At 45.9% G+C, this 26,910-nt stretch overlaps 1 protein-coding gene across 1 annotated transcript in view; it reads left to right on the top strand.

Annotated features, from left to right (window-relative positions):
- The first annotated feature begins 1,599 nt into the window (after positions 1–1,599).
- The window catches only part of TNFRSF21 (TNF receptor superfamily member 21), a 69,805-nt gene continuing 44,494 nt past the window's right edge, over positions 1,600–26,910 (top strand). Inside the window, exons 1-3 of the mRNA XM_060615686.3 lie at positions 1,600–2,136; positions 20,647–21,295; positions 23,000–23,494. Coding sequence (XP_060471669.2) covers positions 2,050–2,136; positions 20,647–21,295; positions 23,000–23,494 — 1,231 coding nt within the window. The 5' untranslated portion in view covers positions 1,600–2,049. The remainder of the gene's footprint in view (positions 2,137–20,646; positions 21,296–22,999; positions 23,495–26,910) is intronic.

Raw genomic sequence — 26,910 nt, 5'->3', positions numbered from 1 at the left:
TTTACACCCATGTAACTTTTTAAAAAAACATGATGATATTGACCATTTTTTTACACCCATGTAACTTTTTAAAAAAACATGATGATATTGACCAGTCCTTTGAGTTTTTAAAGAAATAGTTGAAACCCTTATATATGGAGACACAATAAATAACCCTCACTCTCTTGAACTTCTGGAAATAGCTAGAGACATTCAAATCCAAACATTACCCTCTCCCCAAACTACATATTGAGTGGTAATATTTTCTACACGTTCTTTTAATTTCACCAGAGGTTACACATTATGGTCCCCCCCTTTAATATTTATGGATAATCCTTTTCTTTACCAACAGATGTCTGAAATAAGAGATTGGAATGAATCTATCTATCTATCTATCTATCTATCTATCTATCTATCTATCATCATCTTCCAAGAGAGCATAGAACAATGGCCAAAGCACAAATATGTCAATCAAAAAATGAATAGTTCACACCTCTGTTTTAATAGGTTATCTTCAGGGATACTGGGAGTCTTGAAGCAGGTGACTGAGAAAGTGTGTACCTTGAACTAGAAGGGGTCAAGGAAAGCTAGAACAAGCCCAGCACCACAGGGCTCACAAATGAGGACGACAGAGTGAAAGTGGCAGGTTCAATACAGTATTCTATGAGCAGTCAGTATCTAGATGATGGACACCATGGTACCAGACAAGGTGGTCACAGTCAGGGGACGAACTCCCTCCAAAGAAAGGGATGCTGGGTCGTATCTCACATTCAGAAATGTAGATGTTAACTATCCAAGATGACGTTCTGGCTGTTCCTACTTCTGAAGCACTGTGCTAACTAACTTCCTTTCTACCCGCCCACAACGGCATTTGAAACTCAACTACAAAATGTTAACACTTTTTTTTTGGGGGGGGGGGGGGGGGAAGAAATGTTTTTCATCTCGGTGATAATCTGATTCAAAACACTGGATCCTTTAATTAGAAAGATGCACCTGCCCACACATCTCAAGGATTTCCAAGGCCTCACAAAGACCACCCACGGACCCAACTCCACAGACTCTGAGTCTGGAACGCTTAGTCTGGGTTTCCTTAACTGTGCTCATCAGCCCAGAGGTTTTCGGAGTTTGCTCCAGAGTAAAATGACCTGGCGAACCTTTAAAAATCCCAATGCTCGGGCCACACCCCATTTTCGATTAAATCAGAATCTCTGGGGTGGGATCAGGCATGCATACGTGTGTTTTCAACTCTTCAGGTGATTCGAAAACGCAGCCAGGTTTGAGAACCAACTCACTGGTATATTTTTGGCACGCAGTTCATCTACGTGTTCTAGGGTGCTTGGCTGTTGTTGATCACTGCGTCAAAAACCACAGATGGGCGCCTGTCGCAGAAATAGTTTACTTAGAATCGTCTTAGAAAAAACAAGTAAATTTGGGCCAGGGGTGGGCATACCTTCGCCGCGGTTTCCCCGGGTCAAAAAGCAGCTGCAATTCCTTCAGCCAACGCCAAGGGGCACCCTCTCCCTCCCCGCTCGACCTGGAACGCCTTCCCGGTGCTGATCGCACAAAGAGCCCGGCCTCCTCCCGGGTGACATCACAAAGGGCCGATCCCCCGCCCCTTCGGCGCCACCACGTGTGTCCCCGCGCCCGGCGGCCACCCGACTCAGTCCCTCACCGGCCGGTCTGGGCAGCGGTGGAGGGTGGTTGGCAGTGGCTGGAGGCTTCGCTATGGGAAGTTGTTCCTTTGCTCTCTCGCGCCCAGCCCTCCTCCCTGGTTCTCCGCAGCCGCTGTCGGAGGAGAGCACGGGGAGGCGCGGGCTGCAGCCGCCGCTGCCTCTCCCCGCCCCGGCGGCCGCGCGGCTGGGCAGGTGCTGAGCGCCCCCGGAGCCTCCCTCGCCGCCTCCCTCCTCTGCCCGGCTGCCCGGCTGCCGCAGTGCACATGGGGTGTTGGAGGTAGATGGGCTCCCGGCCCGGGAGGCGGCGGTGGATGCGGCGCTGGGCAGAAGCAGCCGCCGACTCCAGCTGCCAGGGGGCCACGCGCCCCGGGCGCCTCTGCGAGCCCCGGGCTCAGCCATGGGGACCTCCGCGAACAGCAGCACCGCCCTCGCCTCCTGCAGCCGCGTCGCTAGAGCTACGATGATCGCGGGCTCCTTTCTCCTGGTGAGCGCGCGGGGGGACCGGGGGCGGCGGGCGCGCGGTAGCCCAAGGCGCCGCGCTCCGGGAGCGGGGCGGGTCCCCGGGCCGGGGCTGCGGGGGGCGCGGGGTCCGCCCGGCTAGGTGGGGGTGGGGGTGGGGGTGGGGGTGGCGGAGCGTGCAGGCCGAGGGGAAGGTACCCGGGTCGTCTGGGGGAGCCACCGGGCTCAGCCGGGACTCTGGAATGAAGGCGAACTGTTTTCCTCGCGGTCTGGCTGCGCTGGAGGAGGCGCTAGAGGTGGCCCCCCGGCTTCCTGCGCATTTCGGGGCTTTTCCCGCACCTCGGGCCCCCCTGTGCCCCCACCCCCTCCACACACCTGCACAGGCACCGGCCGCTGCGCCCTCCGCGTGGCGTGGGGCGGGGGCTGCGGGGCGGGGCGCCGGGGGCGGCGGCCGCCGCTGTGCTGCAGCTGCAGTGTCGTGTCGGGATGCTACCGCAGTGGGAGAGCGGTTCCGGTGCGCCCCGGCCGCCGGAGACCTAGGTGCGTCCGCGCGGTGCCTTCCCGAGCGGCGCGCCGGCCGCCCCTCCCCCACCTCTCCTCCGCGCCGCGGGTGGGTCGCAGTTTCTGCGTGCCCAAAAAAGGACCCCTAGACCCGCTGTCGGGCGCCTCCGAAGCGCCGGCTCCCAGCCAGCCAGCGCGCTGCCACTTGAGTGGGGGGAGGGGGAGAGACCCACATAAAGGAAGATGAATTGCTCCAGCCTTTCCTATCGCTCGCTTACCTGCGGCCAGGCAGGTGACCCTCCCTGCAAAGGGGAGCAGGTTCGTTCTTCACCCGAGCCGCATTCAGCCTCCAGGGCGTGTCCTGGACCTAGTCCTCCTTCGCTTACCTGGTCAAAGCCTGAAACCACCCTCGACCTAAAACTTATCCTCAACTTCCCCAGATCCCTTCCCCTTTCCAAATGTTAGAAGGGAGGGGGCGAGTCAGGTGGACGAAAAATTGAGATCAAGCCCTTGAGCCACCATAAGCTTCCCATGCCTGTCTTTTTGTCTCTGGAGGGAGGACAGAGATTCTTAGCTGAAACCCAAACAAAAACAAAAGACAAGAGCCTATTTTCATGGCTGGGCTGTGTAAGGGAAAGGCAGGCTCGCTGTCTCCTTCCCGAAAAGGGCTTAATGGCTGGTTAGCCAAGATCTCTTAGATCCCAGGGCATTGCAGTTGCTATGGCCTGGGAATTCATCCTACAGACGCTCTGGTTCCCTGTGTGAGTGTAGGTTTTAAGGGGAAAAGAGAGGCTAAAGAAAAGTTTGGTGCTGTTAGCATTTATAATGAGGCAAGTCCCAGTCTCCTTTCAGCGTCTTTTCTGCCCATTAATAGTAATGGCAAAGTCAAGATCTGTATCCTTGAAACAAGTGGGAGGGATGCTGAGCATAAGGGGGTGGGGATGGGCGTCTCTTCAAGCAATGGACCTGGGTTGACAGTGTTGGTGAGGAGAGAAACCCATCTCGGCCCATGGGAACACTGACCCTAACATCAGTGGAGTTACATCAGTCCTTGAATTTCTCCCTGCTCCTCTACCCACCACATGCCTGTTGGTCCCTCTGACATATCTGATTATTACATGCCCCACACAGTCCATGCCTAGGTTAAATCCTAAGTCCGTGTGATATTTCATTCATTTTACATTTGAGCATGAGATAGGTGTTTAAAGGAAGGTCTCCACATAATGAAAGTGTCTCCACTGCTTTAACCGTCAGAGAAAGAACCATGCTCCTTTTCTGAAATCGTTAAACTCAGTTTATCTAAAAATTGTGCCCTGGATTTGCAACGAAAGACCTGAGAATTTAAGTGTAGCTGTCTTTTTTAAAAATGAGATTTATAGGGGGGCTTAGAGGCTATCTCAGGCTGTTAACTCAAGTGAGAGTCCTTATTCTCCTGGCAACTAATTTCAGTCCATGAAATGGCTTGGGGTTGACCCAGTTGTCCTGAGGGTGACCGAGAGGGTGTACCAGGGGTCACCAGGGATTTTGCTCTAACACCCAACGAGGTGATGTCTTTTATTTTTTTCCCATCCCCACTCTGCAAGCCCCAGCCCTCAGGATAGGCATTGCTAATGTGTAAAATGATGATCTCATGATATTGGTATAGGATTATTTATCCCTTTGGAGTTCTTAGCCATGTGAAAATGGCAGACGCCAGGCACTGGAGCCCAGCGAACCATGGCAGGTGCTCAGAACACTCGTGGGGGAAGTGGGGAAGTTAGTGTTCTACCCACATATTGCAGTTAGATTAAAAAAGAGTGCACTCAATAAAATATTCTTTTTATTATGGCTTTCAGTTACTCTAGTTTTTCAAATATCTTCTTTTTATGACTATAATTGTTATTGTCATCATTTAAAAAATTTTTTTCTAATGTTTATTTTTGAGAGAGACAGAGTGTGAGTGTGGGAGGGGTAGAGAGAGAGGGAGACAGAATTCTGAAGCAGGCTCCAGGCTCTGAGCTGTCAGCACAGAGCCCGACGCGGGGCTCGAACTCACGAGCTGTGAGATCATGACCTGAGCTGAAGTCAGCAGCCCAAATGACTGAGCCACCCAGGCACCCCATTATTGTCATCATTTTTGACACTGTTTTTTCGGGATGACAGGCTAACTGTATGAAAATCTCATATCTCTTTAATAAGCTTTAAAAAAAACTTATGATACCTACATACCATACAATATCACATATATATATAAATCACTCTGTCAGGAGCTTTATATACCGTATCTCATTTACTCCCAACATCTCTGCAAAGCAGGTGGTGTTATGCCCATTTTACAGATGAGGAAACCTAGGGCTGCAAAAACTTCATTGGTTTGTGCTGGGCCACACAGCTCACTAGTGATGGCACTTGGGCCGGGACCCAGCAGCGCCTGACTCCTTGGCTCGTACTCTTGCTCACTCCTGTGCCACTTTACCCATTTCACAACTCCAAATTGCTAGACGATGAAGTGTAGCAACCGAAGGCTCACCGGAGGAAAGTTGAGACTGGTGGTTTGGTTTGTTGCAGAGTATTAATGAGAGTTACACGAGTGCCTTTGGAAGAAAGTGTTCCTGCTCCTTGCAGTTCTCTTTCTGATGGGTTGAGGAGTCGGCGTGATATTGGAAAGTAAACCAGAAACTGAGAGATGAAATGTTATGTGTTCCAGGCCGAAAGTCTGGAGAGAAGTGAGGCCTTGAAGTTTGTGCCGTTGTTAAGGAATGCCCTACAAGGCTTGCCCAGGAGGAAGGACACACTCACAGGGGTCTCCTGCTCTCAGGGAGCTTGCTTTGACCAGACAGATAGAATGTTGGCAGGGAGGCAGTCAGAAGACAAGGGAACCGTAATGGATAAGGAAATGAAGTCTGAAGTTTTGGAAACTGCTATTCTGCTTGTATTACGAATTCCAGATAGAGGGGCGTTCGTTCTAGGAGCCTGTTCAGCCGTGTGCCGGCCTAGAAAGTACCAAGTAATGCCAAGGTCATTGAGACTGGATATCTAGCTTCGTGTCACCTCTTGCCCTTCGCTTCTTGAAGTTAATCATCTAGCTTCTTGGCACTTGACTTTGGCTATTGGGCTAGGCATGCCTGGAGTGGTCTGGTGGGGCCTGAAGTCCTGAAGCACTTGATGGCAAGTTCAAGTAGAACTCTGAATCAGAGCTGATATTATATCCAAAAGATTTCCTCCTTTCTTTAATATAACTTCCAAATCATAGAGTGGGAAAGTGGCAAGGGAAAGCTGGAGGGAAGACAAGAGCCTAGATTAGGGAAATTGATTTACTTTCCATGTTAGCAAACCTACTCTGAGCACCTGCTCTGAGAGAGGCACTGTACTAGGCAGTGGGAACCCAGGGGTGAGTTAGGATTTGGATCTTGATCCTCAGGCACGGTTTCTGTGGTATGTAAAATGCACATGGCTATCAGTAGGGCTGATATGGAGTCCGTGGATGAATGTACTCAAAGTAATACACAACGTGTGGTTGATGTTAAAATCTTTAGACTACTTTAAGTGACTTTGGCTTGTTTAGTTTGAAAGCCAGCAGAAGAGAAACCTTCCCAGGTCTCAGAATAACCTACATTAGCACTGGTAGGGGAAGTGACTTATAATCAGAAGAATAGGGAGGGCCAACTTGTACTGGAATGCAGGATTTCTGACTTACCCCGTGAATCTCCCATCCCCCTTGTCAAAATGTGTAGAATAGGATCAAGCTTTCTCAATCTGCACTGTTTCCAAAGGCATATGGCTGAATCTGCCTGAGGTTCAGTCCAAGACAAACAGACAAAAATCTACTGTAAAATAAAATACACAGGCAAACCAGATCAGCAAGAAAAAAATTCCTTGTGGAAAGTACACTACCTTAAATTAAAGGAAAAAAACCTGAGACTAAATAGACATAGATCACCAACTGGCGAAATTATACGTGTTTTAGTGTGGCTAAATTTGCACAAAGGCTCCCAAGCTGGATGTGGTCCAAACAGTTAATGCCCTCTTTTCCAGGACAGGTTGAAGAAGGTGACTTTCTCCAGGTATGCCTTATTGGATAGAGGCAAGTAGGCGTGGCTTAAGGGGCTCTCTAACAGGTGGTCTGTGTACTTTCTGCACTGTAGATCAGAATGTGGAGACATCACACTTCAACTCTGCCTTTGAGTCCATCTGTGAAAGTGAGGGGTGAAAGTGAGTCGTTGGTGACTCCATTGACAAGCTGCAAATTGGTTTTGTACTCCACCCGCTCTTTATAACACATAATTGGCTTGGGTAAACCTGATCGATCGATCGATTGATTGATGGATGCCGGGAAATAGTCAGATCGCCAGACTATTTAGGAGCCAGTATGAATTGAGTGACTTATCACTGCATAAATGGCAACGTCTGTTTTCCAGTAAACACTAAACACTGTTGACCCTCTTCCCCCCCAAACAGGCCTGGCAAATTCTGCTGAGGCCAAGTCACTGGCAACTTCCTGGAAAACTCAGATGCTTCTGCTCTGTGACTGGAGGAGCCTAGGGTATGTCATCGCCTTTGGGCATATGCCCGATGACCATTTGAAGCAGGTTCAGTCCGGGCCATCAGGCGCGGATATATGTGTTTGATGGAATGAAAACAGAAGCCTTAATAGGAGTCAACTTGTTCCCCCAAATTGGATTCGTGTTTAGCATTAGCAGGACACTGGGCTTTGTTGCTGCCGGGGTAGCAGCTGCTGAGCTTTGATTCTTTAGGAATTGGGGAGGGGTGCTAGATCATGAATAAATACTGGCTTTGTCCGAGTGTTTGTATTTGTCAAGTACCAAAAAATAAACAAGAGTCTGAAATTGGCTTCTCTGCTGCCACCTGGCTTTCCTACCACCTCCCGTTTCCTGGCCTGAGTCCAGGGGAGAGGGGCGGTATAACCAGGGAGGAGCTTGGCAGGTGTCAGTGAGTGTGTCCTAACCTTGGGGCTGCAGACAGGTGAGGCTCACTGATACTCAGGCTGTTGATTCAAAGCCGTGGTTTCACGGATATTTACGCTTTTGACCTCACTCTTCCTGAGGGGTGGAGAGTCCTCCTGGAATGGTCCATTCTCCTTGGATTTTGGCTGTCCCCACCCCGGTCAGCATCCCGGCCTTGTAGAGACCGATGCTTGCAGTGGAGGGAAAGTTTGCTCCAAGGGAGCTCAAGCAGGGTGAGAGTGAGCCGGGTATAGGTGGGTGGTCAGGACACTGACCTCTATAGCCCCATCTCCTCTTTAGAAGATTTGGAAATTATGGGGGCGCCTCTGTGGCTCAGTCAGTTAAGCATCCAGCTTCGGCTTAGTTCATGATCTCACGTGGTTTGTGAGTTTGGGCCCCACGTCGGGCTCTGTGCTGACAGCTCAGAGCCTGAAGCCTTCTTTGGATTCTGTATCTCCTTCTCCCTCTGTCCCACCCCCATTCATTCCCTTTCTCTCTCTCAAAAATAAATTAACATTAAACAAAATTTAGGAGATTTGGAAATTCTGTCTAAGGCTTTGTTGCAAAGTAAAGAACAAAAGGAAAACAACAGAGAAGTAAGGGGGCTTTGTAAGCTACATCATAGCAGGGGCTCTTTCCCCGATCTTATATCATTTTCCATTTGCCTTTTCACCACCAGAACTGCTTGGTGGGTCATCCGCTTGGAGCTGTATGCAGATCTGTTTTGGGAGAAGGAACCTGAGTTTAATGGATTTAGGAGGCAGGAGAGGCTTGTGTCCGTGAGTCCCGGAATCAAATGAGAGTAGCTGTGGATTCAAGAAGGCTTCTGCACCGAGAGCCCAGAGAGGAGGAATATTAATGACTGTGCATATTAATCATTGATGTGGATATTACTAAGCTCCTGTTTATTGACATTACCATTGACATCGTGTTGAATACCTTCTACAAATGATCTCAGTATATCTTACAAGTCCGTGATGTAGTAGCATTAGCCCCATATTATAAGTAAGGGATTGAGGTGTGAGAGAAGTTATGGTCAAGCAATTGGCAAGTGGCAGAGAGAGGATTCCCATCTAGGCCATTGTGGCTTCATACACACTGCTTTCTCGGCCAAGTTGTGGGTAGGGAACAAGTAACCTTCATTTATTGGAATTTTGTTTCTCGTTAAGGGAATGATTTTACCTGAGAGTCGAACATTTCCCTTTCTCCCTGGCAAGCCATTCTGCCCTGTGATGGCACTAGGAAGTTTAGCCAGAACAGCTGATTATAAAGTAAGAGCAACCTGTGTGTGTGTGTGTGTGTGTGTGTGTGTGGACTGAAAGTGGACGGTCGATGGTGCCATGGTTAGGATGGAAAGATATTCTTGCAAATTGAAATGTTATAACTAGGGAATGGATGCCTTGCTTTCCTGCGCCTTGGGTCATTTTGACAAATATTTGCTTAGTGAGTAACGGTGTGACATAGGTTCTGCTTAGCAAGTAGTTTTAACTCACTTTTCCCGAGAACTTGAGGACCTGGTAGGGTTTTCTTCGCTGCCAGCCTGGTTATTTGTGTAGGATTAGTGCATGGGTTTGCCTCATCTGTTAGTAGTATTTACTTCAGTAACTTTGCAGTTCTCTTAGAAACTGGTTGAACTCCATGGTCTGCATGGTCCCGTAAGTCATGTGTTTGTGTGTGGTTTCTGACACTCACTTTTAGCATTCTCTTAAGCGGGCTTTTAAACATAGCTCTTCCTAGATTGTAGATGCTGAGTAGACTAGAGAAAGGCCAAGGATGAGGAGAAGTTTAACCATTGGTTCTGGTAAAGAGGTTGGAATTCTGGTTTCTCAAAGAACTCTTGAGACAAGACCATTATTTGATTTCATCCTAGGTACGGCCAAGTTGGCTTCACCAGGATTAAGAGAAATGGGCCGGGGAGGGAGGAAAAGATTCAAAGGCAAATGGTAACAGGTTTCCAGAATAATTTAACTGGTTATCATTCACTTTTTGCTCTTCCTTTACTTCTAGGAGTCCAGGATCTCGCTCTAAACTAACCATTCATTCTAGACAGGCTGGAGGGTAGTTGGGTCTTGAGCTGCATCTCAACACTTTGAGCTACAACTGAAGGGTATTTGAGTTATTAACAAAGGACATTTTAAACTTAAGCAAATTGGCAGACTTGAGGAACCAAGTGGGTATGGATTTCTCTTCCCAATTCATTTTTCTTCTTTGATATACACACAATTACGAATAGTTAAAACTAATGTATACATACTTGCTTGTATCCTGCTTTCCTTTATGCATCTATCTTATCTGATAGAGACATTTTCCTTCATTTAATAAATATTTACGACACATTGCTAAATTGCACTGCAAAATGTCAGGCATTGCTAGACTTTGGGTGTGATAGTAAAATGCCTTTCGTGGCCTTTTACTCCTTCCCTTTTGGAGTTCATAGTTTATTAGGGAAGACAGGAAGGGCGATGTTCTGAAAGAGCACAAGGAAGAGGATGCCAGTGAGAGGGAACAGCATGTAGAAGGGTCCAGAGGTAGGAAGGAGTCTACATGTTCAGAGTGTAGGCAGAACGCCATTGCAGTTGGTGCTCAGCGAGTAGGGGCAAAGGGAGTGTGGGCTGAGGTTGAAGAGGCAGGCAGGGGTCAGGTTGGACAAGCCCTTTAAAGATGTGAACGTGTCAGGATGTCGCTGGGCATACAGTTGTAAGCAACCTTGTAATATGATTTTAATGAGATTTCTTAAAAATTTTTTTAATGTTTATTTTTGAGAGAGAGAGAGAGAGAGAGAGAATAAGTGGAGGAGGGGCAGAGAGAGAGGGAGACACAGAATCTGAAGCAGGCTCCAGGCTCTGTGCTGTCAGCACAGAGCCCGATGAGAGGCTTGAACTCACGAGCCATGAGATCATGACCTGAGCTGAAGTCAATTGCTAAACCAACTGAGCCACCCAGGCGCCCCTTAATGAGATTTCTTTTAAAGATCACTCTGGCGGTTCTGTGGAGTAAGGCTTAGAAAGGGGACCTGTAGGGGCGCCTGGGTGGCTCAGTTGGTTGGGTGTCCGACTTCGGCTCAGGTCATGATCTCACAGCTCGTGGGTTCAAGCCCCGTGTCGGGCTCTGTGCTGACAGCTCGGAGCCTGGAGCCTGGAGCCTGCTTTGGATTCTGTGTCTCCCTCTCTCTCTGCCCCTCCCCTGCTCATGCTCTGTGTGTTTCTCTCTCTCTCTCTCTCTCTCAAAAATAAATAAACATGAAAGAAAGGAAGGAAGGAAGGAAGGAAGGACCTGGAGATACAGGAGGGCCAGTTGGATTCTTTTGCAGTCAGTTCAGGGGAAAGACTGTGGTTCTGGGGTCGTGGCAGGGAAGATGGGGATTACTAGATAGATTTGAAAGATTTTGGAGAGGGTTTACTGACCATGAGATGTGAAGGGGCAGGAGCTGAAGGAAAGCATGACAGCTTTCACTCGGTCATCAAGCCGGACTCCCTGGTTCCTGAGTGGAGTCTTTGGTGGTCTGACTACTTTGAAGGGGAAAGCTGGGGGAGGGGTGGGTGGGCTCGGGAACCCAAAGTTTGGATGTGTGTTGGTAAGTTGGAGGTGCCTGTGGTTCATGCAGTTCAAGCCTTCCCGCTTGCCATTTTTAAATAGCCGTCTCTCCTCCGGTTGGCCATGTGTTGAGCCACCCTGCCGTTGATGGACTCTCGGGTTATTGGCATTGCTCTGCAAGCGAGCAGCACTGATGAATTTGTCTCTGTACAGACCAACCGCTCTTTTTCCTTTTGGGTTGTTCCCAAAAGTGAGGTATATTTGGGGTGTATTCCCCAAAGTGGATTGCTGGGTCACGGGAAATGAATGAACCGTTTTATGGCTCTAGCTGCATACTGCCAGATTTGTCTTTAGAAAGACTGAATTAATTTAAAGTGCCACCAGGAACTATAAATGTGCCTTCTATCCCACAAGGCTGCCAACATTGGAGTTTATCATTTTAATTTATTTATGCGGCTTTAATATAGATATGTAAGGGTCCTTGGTTGCCCACGTTTACATTTCGGTAATTGCTAGGGTGTCATAAGTTTGTCCATGTGATAATTACCTTTGTAATTAATTACTCATGTTGTCCTCTGTCTCAGCTGTTGGGTGGAATTTATGTTAACCTCGTTTGCATTCATTCGTTACATTTTTGGTTATAAGCTTTTGTTAGCTGTGTACGGCACACATTTTTATGTTCTACTTTTAACATTATATTTAATAACAAAAACTTAGGTGAGTAAATTCTTAAACCTCCTCTTTTTTGTGTCCGAGAGTGTCTTTGGTTGTCATTGGTTTTGTTTTAATAGTCAGAAATGGATCTCTTTACAGTCGGGCTCAACCGACTATTCTGACGGCTTTGAATTTTATGCTTGATCTTTTTAACGTCAGGTTAGCTGACTTTTCTGGTCTCGAGCAGCACGTTGGTGGTGGAAACTGCGTCAGTGCGTTCTGCGGGGTGTTCATCCATCTTGCGTGAGTGAAGGATTGTATGGCCAGTTCCCAAAAAAGTTTGGGAAATGCCGGATTCAGCGAAGTCACTATTTTCTGCAGCCCTCCTGCGGAGCCTCCTGGAGCCACAGCAGGCTAATATGAATTGTGCCTCTGGGAGGGCTGCCATCAGGAGTATTTCCTAAACTTTTAGGCCAGGGGTTGGTACACTTTATCTGTAAAGAGCTAGATAGTGTTTTTTTGGCTTTGAGGGGCATGTGGTCTCTGTGGAAACCGCTCAACTCTGCTTTTGTGCTTTGAAAGCAGCTCTGGGCAATACCTAAAAGAATGGGCGTGGCTGTGTTCCAGTAAACCTGGATTTGTGGACACTGAAATTTGAATTTCAAATTTTCATGTGTCACAAAATTTTATTCGTCTTTTGATTCTCACCCCAGCCACCCACCCCCACCCCCACCCCCCTACGCCCGCAACTATTTAAAATGTAAAAATCATTCTTAGCTCATGGGCTATAAAAAAGCAGGGGACTGGGCTATAAAAAAGCAGGGGACTGGCGGGAGTTTCCTCCCCCGAGTTTCAGACCCGAGAGCATGAGCATCCTGTTGGACCAGGTCAGGGAAACTCATTCTGGAACATGCTTGCTGAAATTCTGCTGCTCCGTTTGTCTGAAGTACACTTTATTGAAAGTAAATCCTTTCTCATCTCTTGTGTTTTCTCGTTTGCTATGTATTGTTTACACGTTAAACCTTTTTTGAAGTGTCAGTTGGCCCTTGTTTGTCTCTTAACTCCTCACCGTGCACTCTGTATTTTGTTTTCTGTTTTTTGTTTTTTGTAGCATGCTCCAAGGCTAGTAGGGAATGTTTTAGGATTACAGCTTTCTAAAATCTGGTGTCTTTTTAAAATTAAAAAAAAATTTTTTTGTTACGTTTTATTTATTTTGAGAGAGAGAGAGAGAGCATGAGCAGGGCAGGGGCAAAGAGAGGGAGAGAGAGAATCCCAAGGAGGCTCCATGCTGTCAGTGTGGAGCCCAATGTGGGATTCAAACTCCCGAACCTTGAGATCTTGACTTGAGCCGAAATCAAGAGTCGGACGCTTAACCGACTGAGCCACCCAGACGCCTCTAAAATCTGGTGTCTTTAATGCACTTCTCAGGAACTGGACATTTGCATTTTAATTGGGGTGTTTTAGGAGACCGTCTAATCCCAAGGGAATGAAGCTACCATATAGTAATGTGATAAGTAGAAGGAGTGATGATTAAAATAACTAAAATATCCGGGGGGCTGACTTGTGTCTCGCGTGTTACACCCGCTTTATCTGTATTAACAATGAATCCTGAAAACAGTCTTGGGAGAGTAGTTCTCGCCATTATACCGATGGGGACACGGAGACACAGGTTGGGTCACTCGCCAAGATCCTACAGCCGGGACCTGGTGGAGCCAGCCTGCAGGGCACACGCCAGGCTAAAATAGGTCTTGTTTATGCTCTCCTGCCGGGACCGTTGCCCTGGCTGGTGTTGTTAGTGTTGCCTTGGTTTATATGAGGATTCTATAAATGCTCAGGGAGCGCAGAAAAGTGTTTCCCCTAAACCTTGACCACTGTCTTGTTTATAATGTGGCTTCCCCATGTAGGCGGGGGTCCTGGCCCACGGAATTAGCCACTGGCCTAGATGGAAGGAACTGAAATCTGTGGTCCAAGGACTCAGTGCTGGGTGCGGGCACTCCTCTGCATTGCAGGTTCCAGGCCAGACAGCATCTGGGTTAAGTTGTGCCTGTGTTTTTCCTTTTCCCAGTATGCCCTGAGCTCGCCTCCTTCCAGCCCTGGAGTCAGCACATTCTAGCCTCGGTGTTTCTTTATATTCGCCGACGTTAACAGCAGTCCCTGCTTTTGCCCTAGCAACAGAAGACCTTTTTAAGGCAGCGTAGATAATAGGGAATGCAAGAAGCTGACCAAATTTATATAACATACCTGGGAACAGATCTGTGTTTTGTGGAAGCTTTGTCCTTGCAGCTTTCCTCTTCATACCGTTCTTTTTCCCCTTCAAATTTGGAGAATTCCCAGCAATGTCTGCTTCTTATAAATTTGATGTGACTCTCATAATAAAATGGTCAGAAATTCTGGGGGTGCCTAGCTCTGCCTGGCTTTTGCCTTTTGAGCATCAGTTGGCAGGCTTTATGGTCACCATCTCAGGAATAACTTGCTTGCCTTGTCTTTGTTAGAATATCACAGTAACTGAGATCCCTCTTAAAATAATAGTTTGACGTGCCATTAAACATTTTCTCTAGCAAACTCAAAAGCAGTCTTCCTGCTTGCCCATTGTGAATAGGCAGAAGTCTGTCACTGCCTTGAGCTTACTCATTTTCCATGAAAAATTACTGGAATTTGATCCAGAGCAAGAATGGCATAAATACATTGTACAGGTAAACCGCAGGGGATTTTCTTTCCCGTTGGTTTGAAGGATGAGGTCATGGGATAAGACTTGTTCAAGATTTATAAACATCAGCAATCTGACCTATGTTTGCACATCTGGGTGCTTCTGGTCCTCAGTCTCATCCCAGTGCCCTAGAGGAGAAGTGACAACAGGACCGGTATGATGTGGGCCACCAAGGTGAGTGTGGCAGCCTTGGGGGCCTTTATAGCTGGTCATTTTGGAGCTGCCTCTTTCCTCTTTTGCAATTTGGTTTATCCTGGGGTTTGCCTTTTGGCTACTCATTAAGCATTTATAGCACTCCCACATCCTGTACGGTGAGGGTTGGTACACTGACATTTGGTTATTTATCCATTATGGCCGGTGAAATCAGCATCCCGGATAAATGAAAATTTCCCAAGAACTGAAGTTTCGACTAGGATGGAACATAAATAGTTTCTGAAGAATAATCTCATTATACCTCTCACAAGTCCAAGCCTCACATTACTGTGATTTTTTTTTTTTTAATAAAAGGAAGAGGGATGTTTTAAATTCTTTGTGACATCCGGTTGTCATCGCAAGCGCCCCGCCCAACGTAATTCTTGTACATCAGGCATGGTTCTGTTAAAACGGTCATGTGTCCTTAGTGTCTTTGGAGGTGAAACAGACTGTGTGCCCGCCCACCAAAGGCTGCCAGACTTGGATTCTGATGGCTACATTGTGGAGGCCTTTTGGTTTTCTCACGTTGGCTCTCATACCTGTGCTCCAGCAGCCGCTTCTGTACCATCACACTGTAATTTGTTGCTTCTAATTGTTTATGGTCTGCACATCCACTCATTGAGTCAATAAACACTCGTCAGGTATGTCATGAATCGGGTACAGGCCTTGAGGGCTTGCGTTAGCATCGGTATGTGAAACAGACTCTATCCTTGTCCTCATGGAGCTTGTCCAGGTGGGAAGGCACACCTAAACTTGACAGATGTACCACTGCAAAATTATGGGTTTCATAGGAAAAAAGGGGAGGGGACAACGTGAAACCTGATTTAAGTTAGGAAGAGAAGGGCAGGGATGATATTGCAGAGGAAGTCCGATCTCTGTGAAAGATTTTGCATTTCATCCTAAGTCATATGTGAAGCCACTGAGGTTTTTTTTTTTTTTTTTTTTTTTTTTTTTTAAGTTTATATATATCTGAGAGAGAGAGAGAGCATGAGCAGGGGAGGGGCAGAGATTGAGAGGGAGAGAGAGAATCCCAAGCAGGCTCTGCACTGTCATCGCAGAGCCTGATGCGGGGCTCGATCTCACGAACTGTGAGATCGTGACCTGAGCCAAAACCAAGAGTTGGCTGCTTAACTGACTGAGCTACCAGGCGTCCCTCGAAACTATTGTTTTAAGCAGAGGATAAATGGATCAGATTTGGTGTGTGTCAACAAAGGAAGCCAAGAACTCAATACTGATTGTTAGACTGAGAGAAGGTCTGAGGGTTCCGATGAGTGGGCTCCTGGTCCCTGCGTTTTTTGACATTTCCTTTGACTTCTCAGACCAGGTATTAGTTGGCTTTTTTCCTGTAAAAGGCCAGATAGTAAATATTTTTAAGTTTGTGGGCCATCTGGTCTCTTTTGGAATTAGCCGGCTCTGCTCTTGTAGTTGAAAGCTGCTATAGGCAATACCTAAATGAATGGCTGCATTGCAGTAAAACTTATTTACAAGAATAAGTAGCATGTGCGATTTAGTTCGCTGACCCCTGGCTCAGAGGTTGCTTTGTTTATGATTTCCATGGTCGTCATTATTGAAGTGGTTCAGCAAGGAAGGAAATGCAATCCATGTGGTTGGTTGTCCCTGGCCTTGAGCTGCTTATAATCATTATGGGAAGATAAATATATACACTTATGAGGCCATCAACAAACATTACCAGCAAGATGTAATTAGTCACCAAAATGAAGACTAGAAACAGGAAATGTGATGAAGAGCTTGCTCATCTGCTTGGAATCCTAGACATAGGAGTAATTGTAAAGCCTTCGTGGAGGAGGTGGAACTTGACCTATAGCCGCAAGCAGAGTTGAATATGATCTTGAAGGTTAGAGTTGAATAGGATCTAGTACAACGTACCTAATTTGACACACACGTGAGGCAAGGTGCAACTGATCTTAAGGCAGAACCCGGACAAAAACACGTCTTCTGTTTTCTAAACCTTAGTGCACATATCCTTTCTTATTCAGGTCTGGTCTTCCCACAGGCTGACAATACTTATATAGTAGATTCATTTTAATAGGGAGTGTGAGTGGGGGGAGGGGCAGGGGAGAGACAGAGAGGGAAAGAGAATCTCAAGCAGGTTCCACACCTGCTTGGCTCCGGGCTCGATCTCACGACCCTGAGATCATGACCCCCGCCAAAATCAGGAGTCGGACACTCAACGGACTGTCCTCCAGTTTTGTAGCTCAGATGGGTTTTTGCCATTGACTTTGGAATTGGAGGAGATCTTAGAGGTCCCTCAAGTGCAGTGATTTGCAAACTTGTTTTAGGAGTAATCCTTCCTTCAAATGAGTTCTTACTCGGAGCCCCAGCCCCCTTAGCAAATTGGTAAATCAGAGCTGCTGTGTTTGGGGCAGAAATGGGGAGCTCAGAGCCCTACCTCCTGACCTTGCCATGGCCCACAGGTGCACCCTCCTGGCTTCAGGGGCAGCCTCGAGAACGGTGCTCTCAAGTCTGATATGAAGATGATTGATTTTTTTTCTCTCTCCTTCCATAGGTAATTGTTCACCAAATGTAGCTGCTCTGACCTCTCGAATCCATTGCCTTCTTCTCTTTCCATGGCCACCCCCTTAATCCCAGCCACCCCTGACTTTCACTTTGGCTTTCACCTTTTTTCATCCATTCTCCCCCCAGCCACTTTCCCCCTCTACTCTGCTGCCAGTTAACTTTTTTATTCACAAATGTGATTATATGTCGCCCTCCCCCATATAAATGCAGAGTGACTTCTCATTGCGTTTTGAATTACGATCAAAATTCAGAGCCTCTCCAAATTTAACTATGGCCACTGTGTTGCATTTGACGTAGAGCCACCTAAACTTTTTTCGTTCTTGAGCTAAGCTTTATTCTGCTTCAGGTTTTTTTTTTAAGTTTATTTATTTATTTTGAGAGAGAGAGAGAAAGCATGCAAGCAGGGGAAGGGCAGAGAGGGAGGGAGAGAGAATCCCAAGGAGGCTCTGCACTGTCAGTGCAGAGCCCGACGTAGGGCTCTATCCCACAAACCGTGAGATCATGACCTGAGCCGAAACCAAGAGTCAGACGCTTAACCGACGGAGCCACCCAGGCGCCCCTCTGCTTCAGAATTTTGCTGTGGGGCTCCCTCTGCCTAATCCGCCCTCCCTTCCCCCTGTGCAGAATTAAATTCTGCTTCTCTGTCCTTCGGAACGACTCCAAACACTTCCATAACATCCCTGAGCTAGGAAGCATGTGCTAACCTCCCCCTCACGGGACTCTGTGTTTCTCCTTAGCAGTAATCTCAATTGGAATTAAGTAATACCTGATGTAATTCGTTGTTTCTGTCCACCTTGCTTTAGAAGGTGCACTGCATGGGGCTGGAATGGAGTTCACAGGGCTCCGTTGTCAGCCGGTGACATGGTGCCTCGTATACACGTAGTAGGTCTTCACTGCACGTTTGTCCAGTGCGTTCAAGATGCCTAGTTCTGCACAAATCTCATTTCTAGCATTCAGTCCGGGTGAGATGCTGAGGCATCATTGTTAACTCCGTGTGTAGGAGCCAGAATTGCCTCCTGTAACATGAGGTAATTGAAAGGTCCGTTTTTAGAGCCCCATTGTCTGTAAAGTGGGTTACTTAGTATAATGCAGTTAAAGAGCCCCGAGCTTTGCTTCAGTTAGAAATCTGACAAATTATTCTAAAGGAACAGAGAACTGAAACATCTACTTAATGAGTGGCGAAGAGCGGGGGTGCAGTGGGATCTGGAAATGGGTTTCGTGTGCCGCCGGAGGGGTGGGGACCTCTGGTAATTCGGTAGTCAGGGGCTGATGCATCCCTGAGAAGGGTGCACCCTGGGGAGTGAAGTGAAGCTATAGAAGACAAGCTCCAACCCCACGCCTGGACACACACACACACACACACACACACACACACACACACACTGCTATTCACCACTATGCTTGTTCTGCAGAGCCACCCTGGAGTAGATGCCTGGCTGACTGTCTAGCCTTGCACAGGTAGGGGCCAGACTCAGAGCCCATACGTTGCACAGCAAGGTGGTGGTTGTCCTGACCACCACTCTCTGGCCAGATCTCCCGTATGTTCTCCGATTTATCTCCTTTACACAAGTGTAATAACCTGCCATTTGGGTTGTTTATACATCTTTCAAACTTCCAGAACATTGTGTCCATCTAGAAGCGCTTTTGCACTCAGAAGCTACATATAAAGGAACTTGGAGCAACATAGAGTAGGGCCACTTTTGCGACCTCTTGGGTCGGTCCTTAGTGTCAAGGAGATGGGGATGAGATTTGTCCTCATGTGCTTGACAAATGGAACTGGGGCTCCACACGCTGGTGATGGGCTTTCTTCCCTCAATCTAATACGTCTGCAATGCTCAGAAGAGTGTGGCTGGGCTGATTTTGCAAACAGAATGACCAAGAAAAGGAAAGAAAGCCAGAAGCAAAAAAGGGGATGATAGTAGAGAATTTATCATTATTAAGCAGGAGATTCTTTTTCTTCACAGTCCAACCTGCAGTTAAGTTTCTTACCAAGAAAAATCAACCACTAGCTCTTTTTTGTGTGTCTCAGATTAAAGAAACGATGACTAGATTCTCACAAGCTAAAAATTTGTTTTCAGTATGGTTGTTTAACTGGAGGTGGCCCTGGGCGAGAGTAAGGGATGACACTTTTGATTCAATTAGTTAAATTTTGCAGTGGAGGGGAACTGAATCTTGGGTTAAGTTGTAGGGTGCTAAGGAGACAGGAATTCTGATCAATTTTTGAAAAAATTCTGCTTTCATTCTCCTAGTTATTGGTTTTAATTTAGAAGGAAATTGCCCTGATGGGTATCTGGTAGTTTGAGGCAGCCATTATTTTCTTGACGCTTGACCTCTCTTCATTTTGAAGAGGGCAGTGGGAACTTTCTTGTTGGACCCTCTCAACCTTCATTCATGCAGAAAAGCTCTCTCTTAATATTCATTCTTAAATATCTTTCTCCCCTCTCAGAAGGACCTCAAGATTTAGTACCACAAATATAATTTACTTTCTCTGAAGTTTTCAGTTTGGAAGCTAGTGTAAAATCTAGCTGGGTGAAGTTTCCGTCCTATGAATTAAATTTACATCTGTTGAGTCCCTGCTGGACCCAGCTTTGTGTTTGGACCCCCTAGGTGTCTGTAGGTCCATGCTCCCGCAACCATGGTCTTCAGAGGCTGAGCAGAACAGGATGTACATCTAAAAGCATCGACTCTATTGTTGAAAGCAAATTAAGAATGCCAAGGGCCTGCCTCTGTTTTGCAAATAAAACAAAACCAAAGAACGTTTGGCGTTGCATAGAGAAAAGCTTTGAAAAAATCATGCATTATCAGTTAACCCCATGTGGGTAATCTGGTGCCATAAGCAGAAGTAGCTTAAATAGACGCCGTCATACTTCTCAGTTGCTTTGTCCTGGTACCAAGCAATGGCAACTTAACATTTGGGCCACGAGAAGGAAGACAACTATTCAGGAAGTTAGTTTCTTCTTGCATTAGGACTTTTCACTTCTACACAGCATTTAAAAACAATTTTTTTTTTTTAATTTGAAAAAAAATTTAGGTAAGCTCTATGCCCACCATGGGGGTTGAACTCACGACCTTGAGGTGAAGGGTTGCAAGCTCCACCAACTGAGCCAGCCAAGCGCCCCTATACAGCATTTTGAATATGAACTACAAAGTGTTTTCATGTTCATATTCTCAGTTGATTTTTTGTAATCGATTTGAGCGGTATTATCAACTTCATGTCACTACAGACAGAAAAAGAAGGAAGTTGAGGCACAGGTCACGCAACAAAACCAAATCAGGCCTCAGGATGGAATCAGAGTCTTGGTCTCTTCCTACTGTGTTGCTGCCGTAGTGTTAAGAGGCTATGGGACTGGTTGGATCTCTAATGGGAGCGATGGTGGTTGTGGTGTTCTTTTCTTTCTTCTCCTCTGTTCCCATCTAACACCTTCTTGGTTTTTATCCCTTCTCCCTCCCCTTTTATTTCTTTCAGCTTGGATTCCTTAGCACCACCACAGCTCAGCCAGAACAGAAGGCCCCAAATCTCATTGGCAAATACCACCATGTGGACCGTGCCACTGGCCAGGTGCTAACCTGTGACAAATGTCCGGCAGGAACGTATGTGTCCGAGCACTGTACCAACACAAGCCTGCGTGTCTGTAGTAGCTGCCCTGTGGGGACCTTTACCAGGCATGAGAATGGCATAGAGAAATGCCATGACTGTAGTCAGCCATGCCCATGGCCGATGGTTGAGAAATTACCCTGTGCTGCCTTGACTGACCGAGAATGCACTTGCCCACCTGGCATGTTCCAGTTTAATGGTACCTGCACCCCCCATACGGTGTGTCCTGTGGGTTGGGGTGTGCGGAAGAAAGGGACAGAGACCGAGGACGTGCGGTGTAAGCAGTGTGCTCGGGGTACCTTCTCTGATGTGCCTTCTAGTGTGATGAAATGCAAAGCATACACAGACTGTCTGAGTCAGAACCTGGTGGTGATCAAGCCGGGGACCAAGGAAGCAGACAACGTCTGTGGCACACTTTCGTCCTCCAGCACGACCTCACCTTCCCCTGGCACAGCCATCTTTTCATACCCGGAGCACATGGAATCCCATGAAGTCCCTTCCTCCACCTATATTCCCAAAGGTAACTTAACCTCATGAGTTACTTATTTGAAAAAGGTTTTGAACCCAGTGGAACTACCGAAAATGGGCTCGTACGGAGGATGTTTTCTCCGTTTTGTATATTCCAAAGTCACCCTTTGAGGAAGGGCCTCCATTTCGTGGCTAATTTAATCTGGCTTCTTTGCATGCATTAGAAACATTTAGACTCAGGTTTTCTGTTAGGGGGGGAATCAAATATCTAAAAACTAGGTCACATCAAGTTTAAAAATAAGAACGAGAGAAATAAAGATAGTGTGTGGCCTTATGTAAGTCACTTCTTCAGGCCTTGGTTTCAAACTTGTTAAATACATGATGTTCAAGGTTCCATCCAGACTCAGTTTTCCAACATGGAATCAATCCTGGATAGACACAGCCAGAAGGAAAGAAGGAGGGATAAGGGGAGAAAATACCATGATGCCTGGAAGGAAAGGATGAATATTAGAAACAAGTTGGGGCATAAAAGGAGAAAGAAAGAAGTTTCAGGAAACAAGCACATTTGTAGCATGTTGAACATAACTGGCATTCACATTTGGAAAATGAGAACTTTAATTTTTTTTCTTTAAAAAAAGTTTTTTAATGTTTATTTTTGAGAGAGAGCCACTGGGGGAGGGGCAGAGAGAGAGGGAGACAGAGAATCTGAAGCAGGCTTCACACCATCAGCACAAAGCCCGACATGGGGCTTGAACCCACAAACTGTGAGGTCATGACCTGAGCCAAAGTCAGATGCTCAACCGACTGAGCCACCCAGGTGCGCCTATAAGTTTAATTTTTCCAATTATTTTAACTTTATGCCCTTCATCAAGTATCCTAGTTGTTAGGATTTGGACGTCAGGCAGAATATAAAATTTATTATTTATTTCCAAGTCCTTTTTGATTAATTTTCATGAGATGATAGCCAACTTGAGTTGTGCTTTCTAGCATACTCTTTGTGTGTGATTACACTGGACCTTCATGATAACTCTGTAAGGAGGGCCTTCTCACAACCGCCATTTTGAAATGAAGAAATGGGCTCAAAGAGCTCAAATGAACTGTCCAGGTTTTCTCAGTGAAGGATGCAGGCTTGGTCCTGTCTCTTGGGACTCGAAATCCCTGGCTCTCACACCAGGAGTATGTGCAAGCTTCTCTGAAAGAAGTCCACTAAGCTGCCCAAAATTTACTAATCTATTAATAGCAGATGCTAAGTCCTGGTTTGTTTTATTCACTGACTTTTCTCACCAAAGCTTTCCCTGGTTGGATTTGGAACTGAGTTTGAGCTCTTTTTCCCTACCTTAGTTATAGTCTCAATTTTACCATTGTATCCTGAAATGGTCAAAAGGAGGAGGAGTAAAGGAATTAGATTAGTTTAGTGAATAATCAGCACAATTAAGAGTTGACTAGAACCCTGAACATTCATGGCTCTGCTCTGAACGTGAAGCGTAGGAGAAGCTGCCCTGAAGCTCAGATGTTGGGTCCCTGAGGATGCTGTTGGTTTTGCCATGAGGAAGTGAGTTTAGCTGTTAGGTTTAGTTTTTATCTTCCACGTAAAAGTGCCGTTAGAGTCCTTACGAAAACGTGCAGTATAAATTACTCTTAAGCTCCAACAGTTCACATCTTGCGTTATCTGGCCTGGTTTGAAGATGAACAGGAAGAGGAGGAATATACAGATCCCCAAATATAGAAAAGCTCTCCCCCCCCTCCTTTTTTCTAGGCATGAACTCAACAGAATCCAGCTCTTCTGCCTCTGTTAGACCAAAGGTACCGAGTGGCATCCAGGAAGGGACAGTCCCCAACAACACAAGCTCAGCGAGGGGTGAGGAAGGCGTGAACCAGACCTTCCCAAACCTCCAGGTAGTCAACCACCAGCAAGGCCCCCACCACAGACACATCCTGAAGCTGCTGCCATCCATGGAGGCCACTGGGGGGGAGAAGTCCAGCACGCCCATCAAAGGCCTCAAGAGGGGTCACCCCAGACAGAATTTACACAAGCATTTTGACATCAATGAACATTTGCCCTGGATGATTGTGCTTTTCCTGCTGCTGGTGCTTGTGGTGATAGTGGTATGCAGTATCCGGAAAAGCTCAAGGACTCTGAAAAAGGGGCCCCGGCAGGATCCGAGCGCCATTGTGGAAAAGGCAGGGCTGAAGAAATCCATGACCCCAACCCAGAACCGGGAGAAGTGGATCTACTACTGCAATGGCCATGGTGAGCCTTCTTTTCTCCTTGCTCACAGATCCCCATGCCTGTCCTTTCTTAGTCCTTGCTGCCTGAAGGAGTGGGAAATGCAAAGTTTCTGGAAGCTACTGTATACCATGTGCTGTTGGATCTAGTTGTGCTATGAAAAATGAGGTGGTCCGCATTTGACGTAATACATTCACAGACAATAACCACTCTGCCCTTTTCTCCCCGGCACATTTAAAAGAGAATGTTGACAAATCAGAGACCTGAGAATGACCCTTAGGGACTTTGTTCAACCGTGTCATTTAACAAGCGGGGAGATAGAGTTCAGGGAAGTTTGGCTGTGTCCTTGACCCAGGCTGGTTGTTTGTTCAGCCCAGATGGGACTGACTCCGTATCTCCTGTTAGGTCCCTTGCTTCTACAATACGAGGCTGCTGGAAAAATAGAGGGCGAAAAACCCATCTTGTCTTCATTAAGTTTGCCTTTTTGAATCTGAACCTTGCTTTTAGATTCCTGTCACTTTCTCACAAGTGCTTTTCCCCTCCTTGTGTTTTGAGGATCCCATTTCTATCAGGAGGATAGGAAAGTCTTTTAGATTATAGACACCCAAAGCTTACTCTACTGGTTATCATCCAAAGCTGGACCCTGTGTCTTCTACCGAGTGGTCAGTGTGTGCTGATACAGGGTAGAATATTTCAGTTTTTCCTTTTTTTGAAGGCTAAAAACAGCTAACAGGATGTGTCCCAGCAGCTAAGTTTGATGTGACGAGTGCAGTTTTTAACTTGTGGTAGTACTTCCCTTTCTTTGAATCCTCGGGGGCTCAATCCAGTGGGATCACAACCTGAGCCAAAATCAAGAGTCAGACGCTCGACCGACTGAGCCACCCAGGAACCCCTGTGTTGAGTCTTAAAAATGTTTATGCCCTTTGCCCCAGTAATTCAGTTTTTGTGAATCTCTCATAAAGGCATAGAGCGGAAATACTAAAAAAAAGATTTGAGCCCAAAGACCTTAAACTTTTAACTCAGCATGTTGTGTAATAAATAAAAACTGAAAATAATCAAAGGCCTAGTTTTAGGGAAATGAATAAGTAAATTATGGCATATCCATGTAGTGGAATACAGTGTTGACATTGACGATTTAATGAGGTGTTGTTCTTTTTACCCACGACATAGGGAAATGTTTACACTAGCTTAAAAGAAAAACAACATAGCCAACCCAGGCTACGCACTTTACACAATATAATCCTGGTTCTCTTAAAATGTTGGGAAAAGACTGAAAAGAAATACGCCAGAATAAAAATAATGTTTCTTCCAGTTTGGTGGGGTATAGTGGAATGTTTGAGTGCTGTTTTCCCCTTCTTTATTAGTTTTCTGTTCTTTTCCCCGAATTTTCTATAATAAGCTCATGCAATTTTTATAATCAGAAATTTAGGGAAAGTTAAAAAAAAACAAAACCCAAAACTCATTTTGCTTCCTTTTGCTAGTCTGAGTGAAAATCAGACTGAGGGGAACATCCTGTTTGGGATAGAGCCTGCATAGATTTGAATAAGATGTCTCTTTGCAGGCAACCCAGCTGGGGAAGGAAGTCTTCAATTAATTCTCCCCTCCTTTTTCATAAAACATAGTTTTATTTGGACATAATTTCAGACTTATGGAAATATTGGCAATAGTACAAAGAATACCGATATACCTGTGCCCAGATCGACCGGTGGTTAACTTTTGTCCTTTTGCTTATTTGCTCTTTTTATATAAAATTACATACAGACTTTGTGTTGTGTTGTGACATAACACAGACGAGTTTGTTACATATAGCATAATGTTATATAATATATATAAAATAGTGTTACATAATACGTAGTGTATATATGCAGACTGTCCCCGACTTAATGATGGTTCAACTTCAGGTGTTTTGACATTACGGACGTTGCCAAAGTGATACATATACACATTCGCTCCAAATTGTACTTCAGATTGTGAATTCTGGTCTTTCTGGGCCAGTGATGTGCAGAATGATACTCTGTCATGATGCTGGGTGACAGGCATCTCTCAGCCACGTGGTCACGGGGGTGCACAACCAATACACTTATAACCCTGATGTACCCAAATAACCATTCTGGTTTTCACTTTCTTTTTTTTTTTTTTTTTTTTTTTTTTGGTTTTCACTTTCAGTACAGTATGCAGTAAATTACACGAGGTACTCAACACTTTATTATAAACTAGGCTTGGTGTGAGATGATTTTGCCCAACTGTACGCTAATGTAAGTGTTCCGAGTATGTCTAAGGTAGGCTAGGCTTAGCCGTGATGTTTGATAGGTGAGGTGTATTTTTCTCTTAGTTGAGAATAATGAGTTAGGTGTATTACATGCATTTTCAACTTACTGTATTAAATGATACTTTCAACCTGCGATGGGTTTGTCAGGATGTTACCCCATCACAAGTTAAGGAAGACCTATATACATATGTGCATGCCTACAATAATTTTTCTGAGTCATTTCATGGTCCTTTAAGCCTAGGTACGTTAGTATACATTTCTTAACAGTAAGGATAGTCTCTATATTTTTTAAATTTTTTTAAATTAAGTTTTTAAATGTTTATTTTTGAGAGACAGAGAGAGACAGAGTGCGAGCAGGGGAGGGGCAGAGAGAGAGGGAGACACAGAATCGGAAGTGGTCTCCAGGCTCCGAGCTGTCAGCACAGAGCCCGACGTGGGGCTCGAACCCACAAAGGGTGAGATTGTGACCTGAGCTGAAGTTGGACGCTTAACTGACTGAGCCACCCAGATGCCCCAAGGATACTCTCCTTAAAAAACGTAGTCATTTTCAAACTTAATAAATTTAACATGGATACAGTATTTTTTATTTTATTTATTTATTTATTTATTTATTTATTTATTTTTAATGTTATCAAGAGCTCCTGGGTTTATTTATTTATTTTTTGGATACAGTATTTTAATTCACCGCCCATATTCCAGTGCTGTCAGTTGACCCAGTAAAGCCCTCGATGGATAGCGTACCTTTTTCCTCTGGTCCAGGATCGGTCTAGGATCAGCTATTTCATTGAATTGCCCTCTAAATGGCCAGTCAGGACACTTGTTCTGATATATCTAATTAGGAGAACACGAGCAAAGAACATCTTGCTGGATTCCATAAGTGTCCGGAACCCTCCTCCTACCTTATTAAAAAAGTGACTCCATTCCTGTAGTATTTGCACTTACAGATTAGATCGCGGTCATAGCTGTCAGAATTCTTGAGAACACTTTGAGTTGAAGAAGTGAAACTGGTCGGCAGTAGAAAGCAGCTTAATTCAGTGACCTTTAGGCATTCTTAGGACCACCTTGTGTCCCGTGCCCTTGTGTCCCATGCCTGTGTCCTTGAAACAATCTCCTGTCTCGTAAAAAAGAATGGAAGTGCCAAGTCAAATAAAACCATAACTCCTGCATTCAA

Source organism: Panthera onca, chromosome B2 (genome assembly GCF_046562875.1).
Source record: "Panthera onca isolate mPanOnc1 chromosome B2, mPanOnc1 haplotype 2, whole genome shotgun sequence".
In the NCBI taxonomy this organism is placed as follows: domain Eukaryota; kingdom Metazoa; phylum Chordata; class Mammalia; order Carnivora; family Felidae; genus Panthera; species Panthera onca.
Note: the sequence above shows the minus strand (reverse complement) of the source record. Positions and strands in the feature narration are given on the sequence as shown.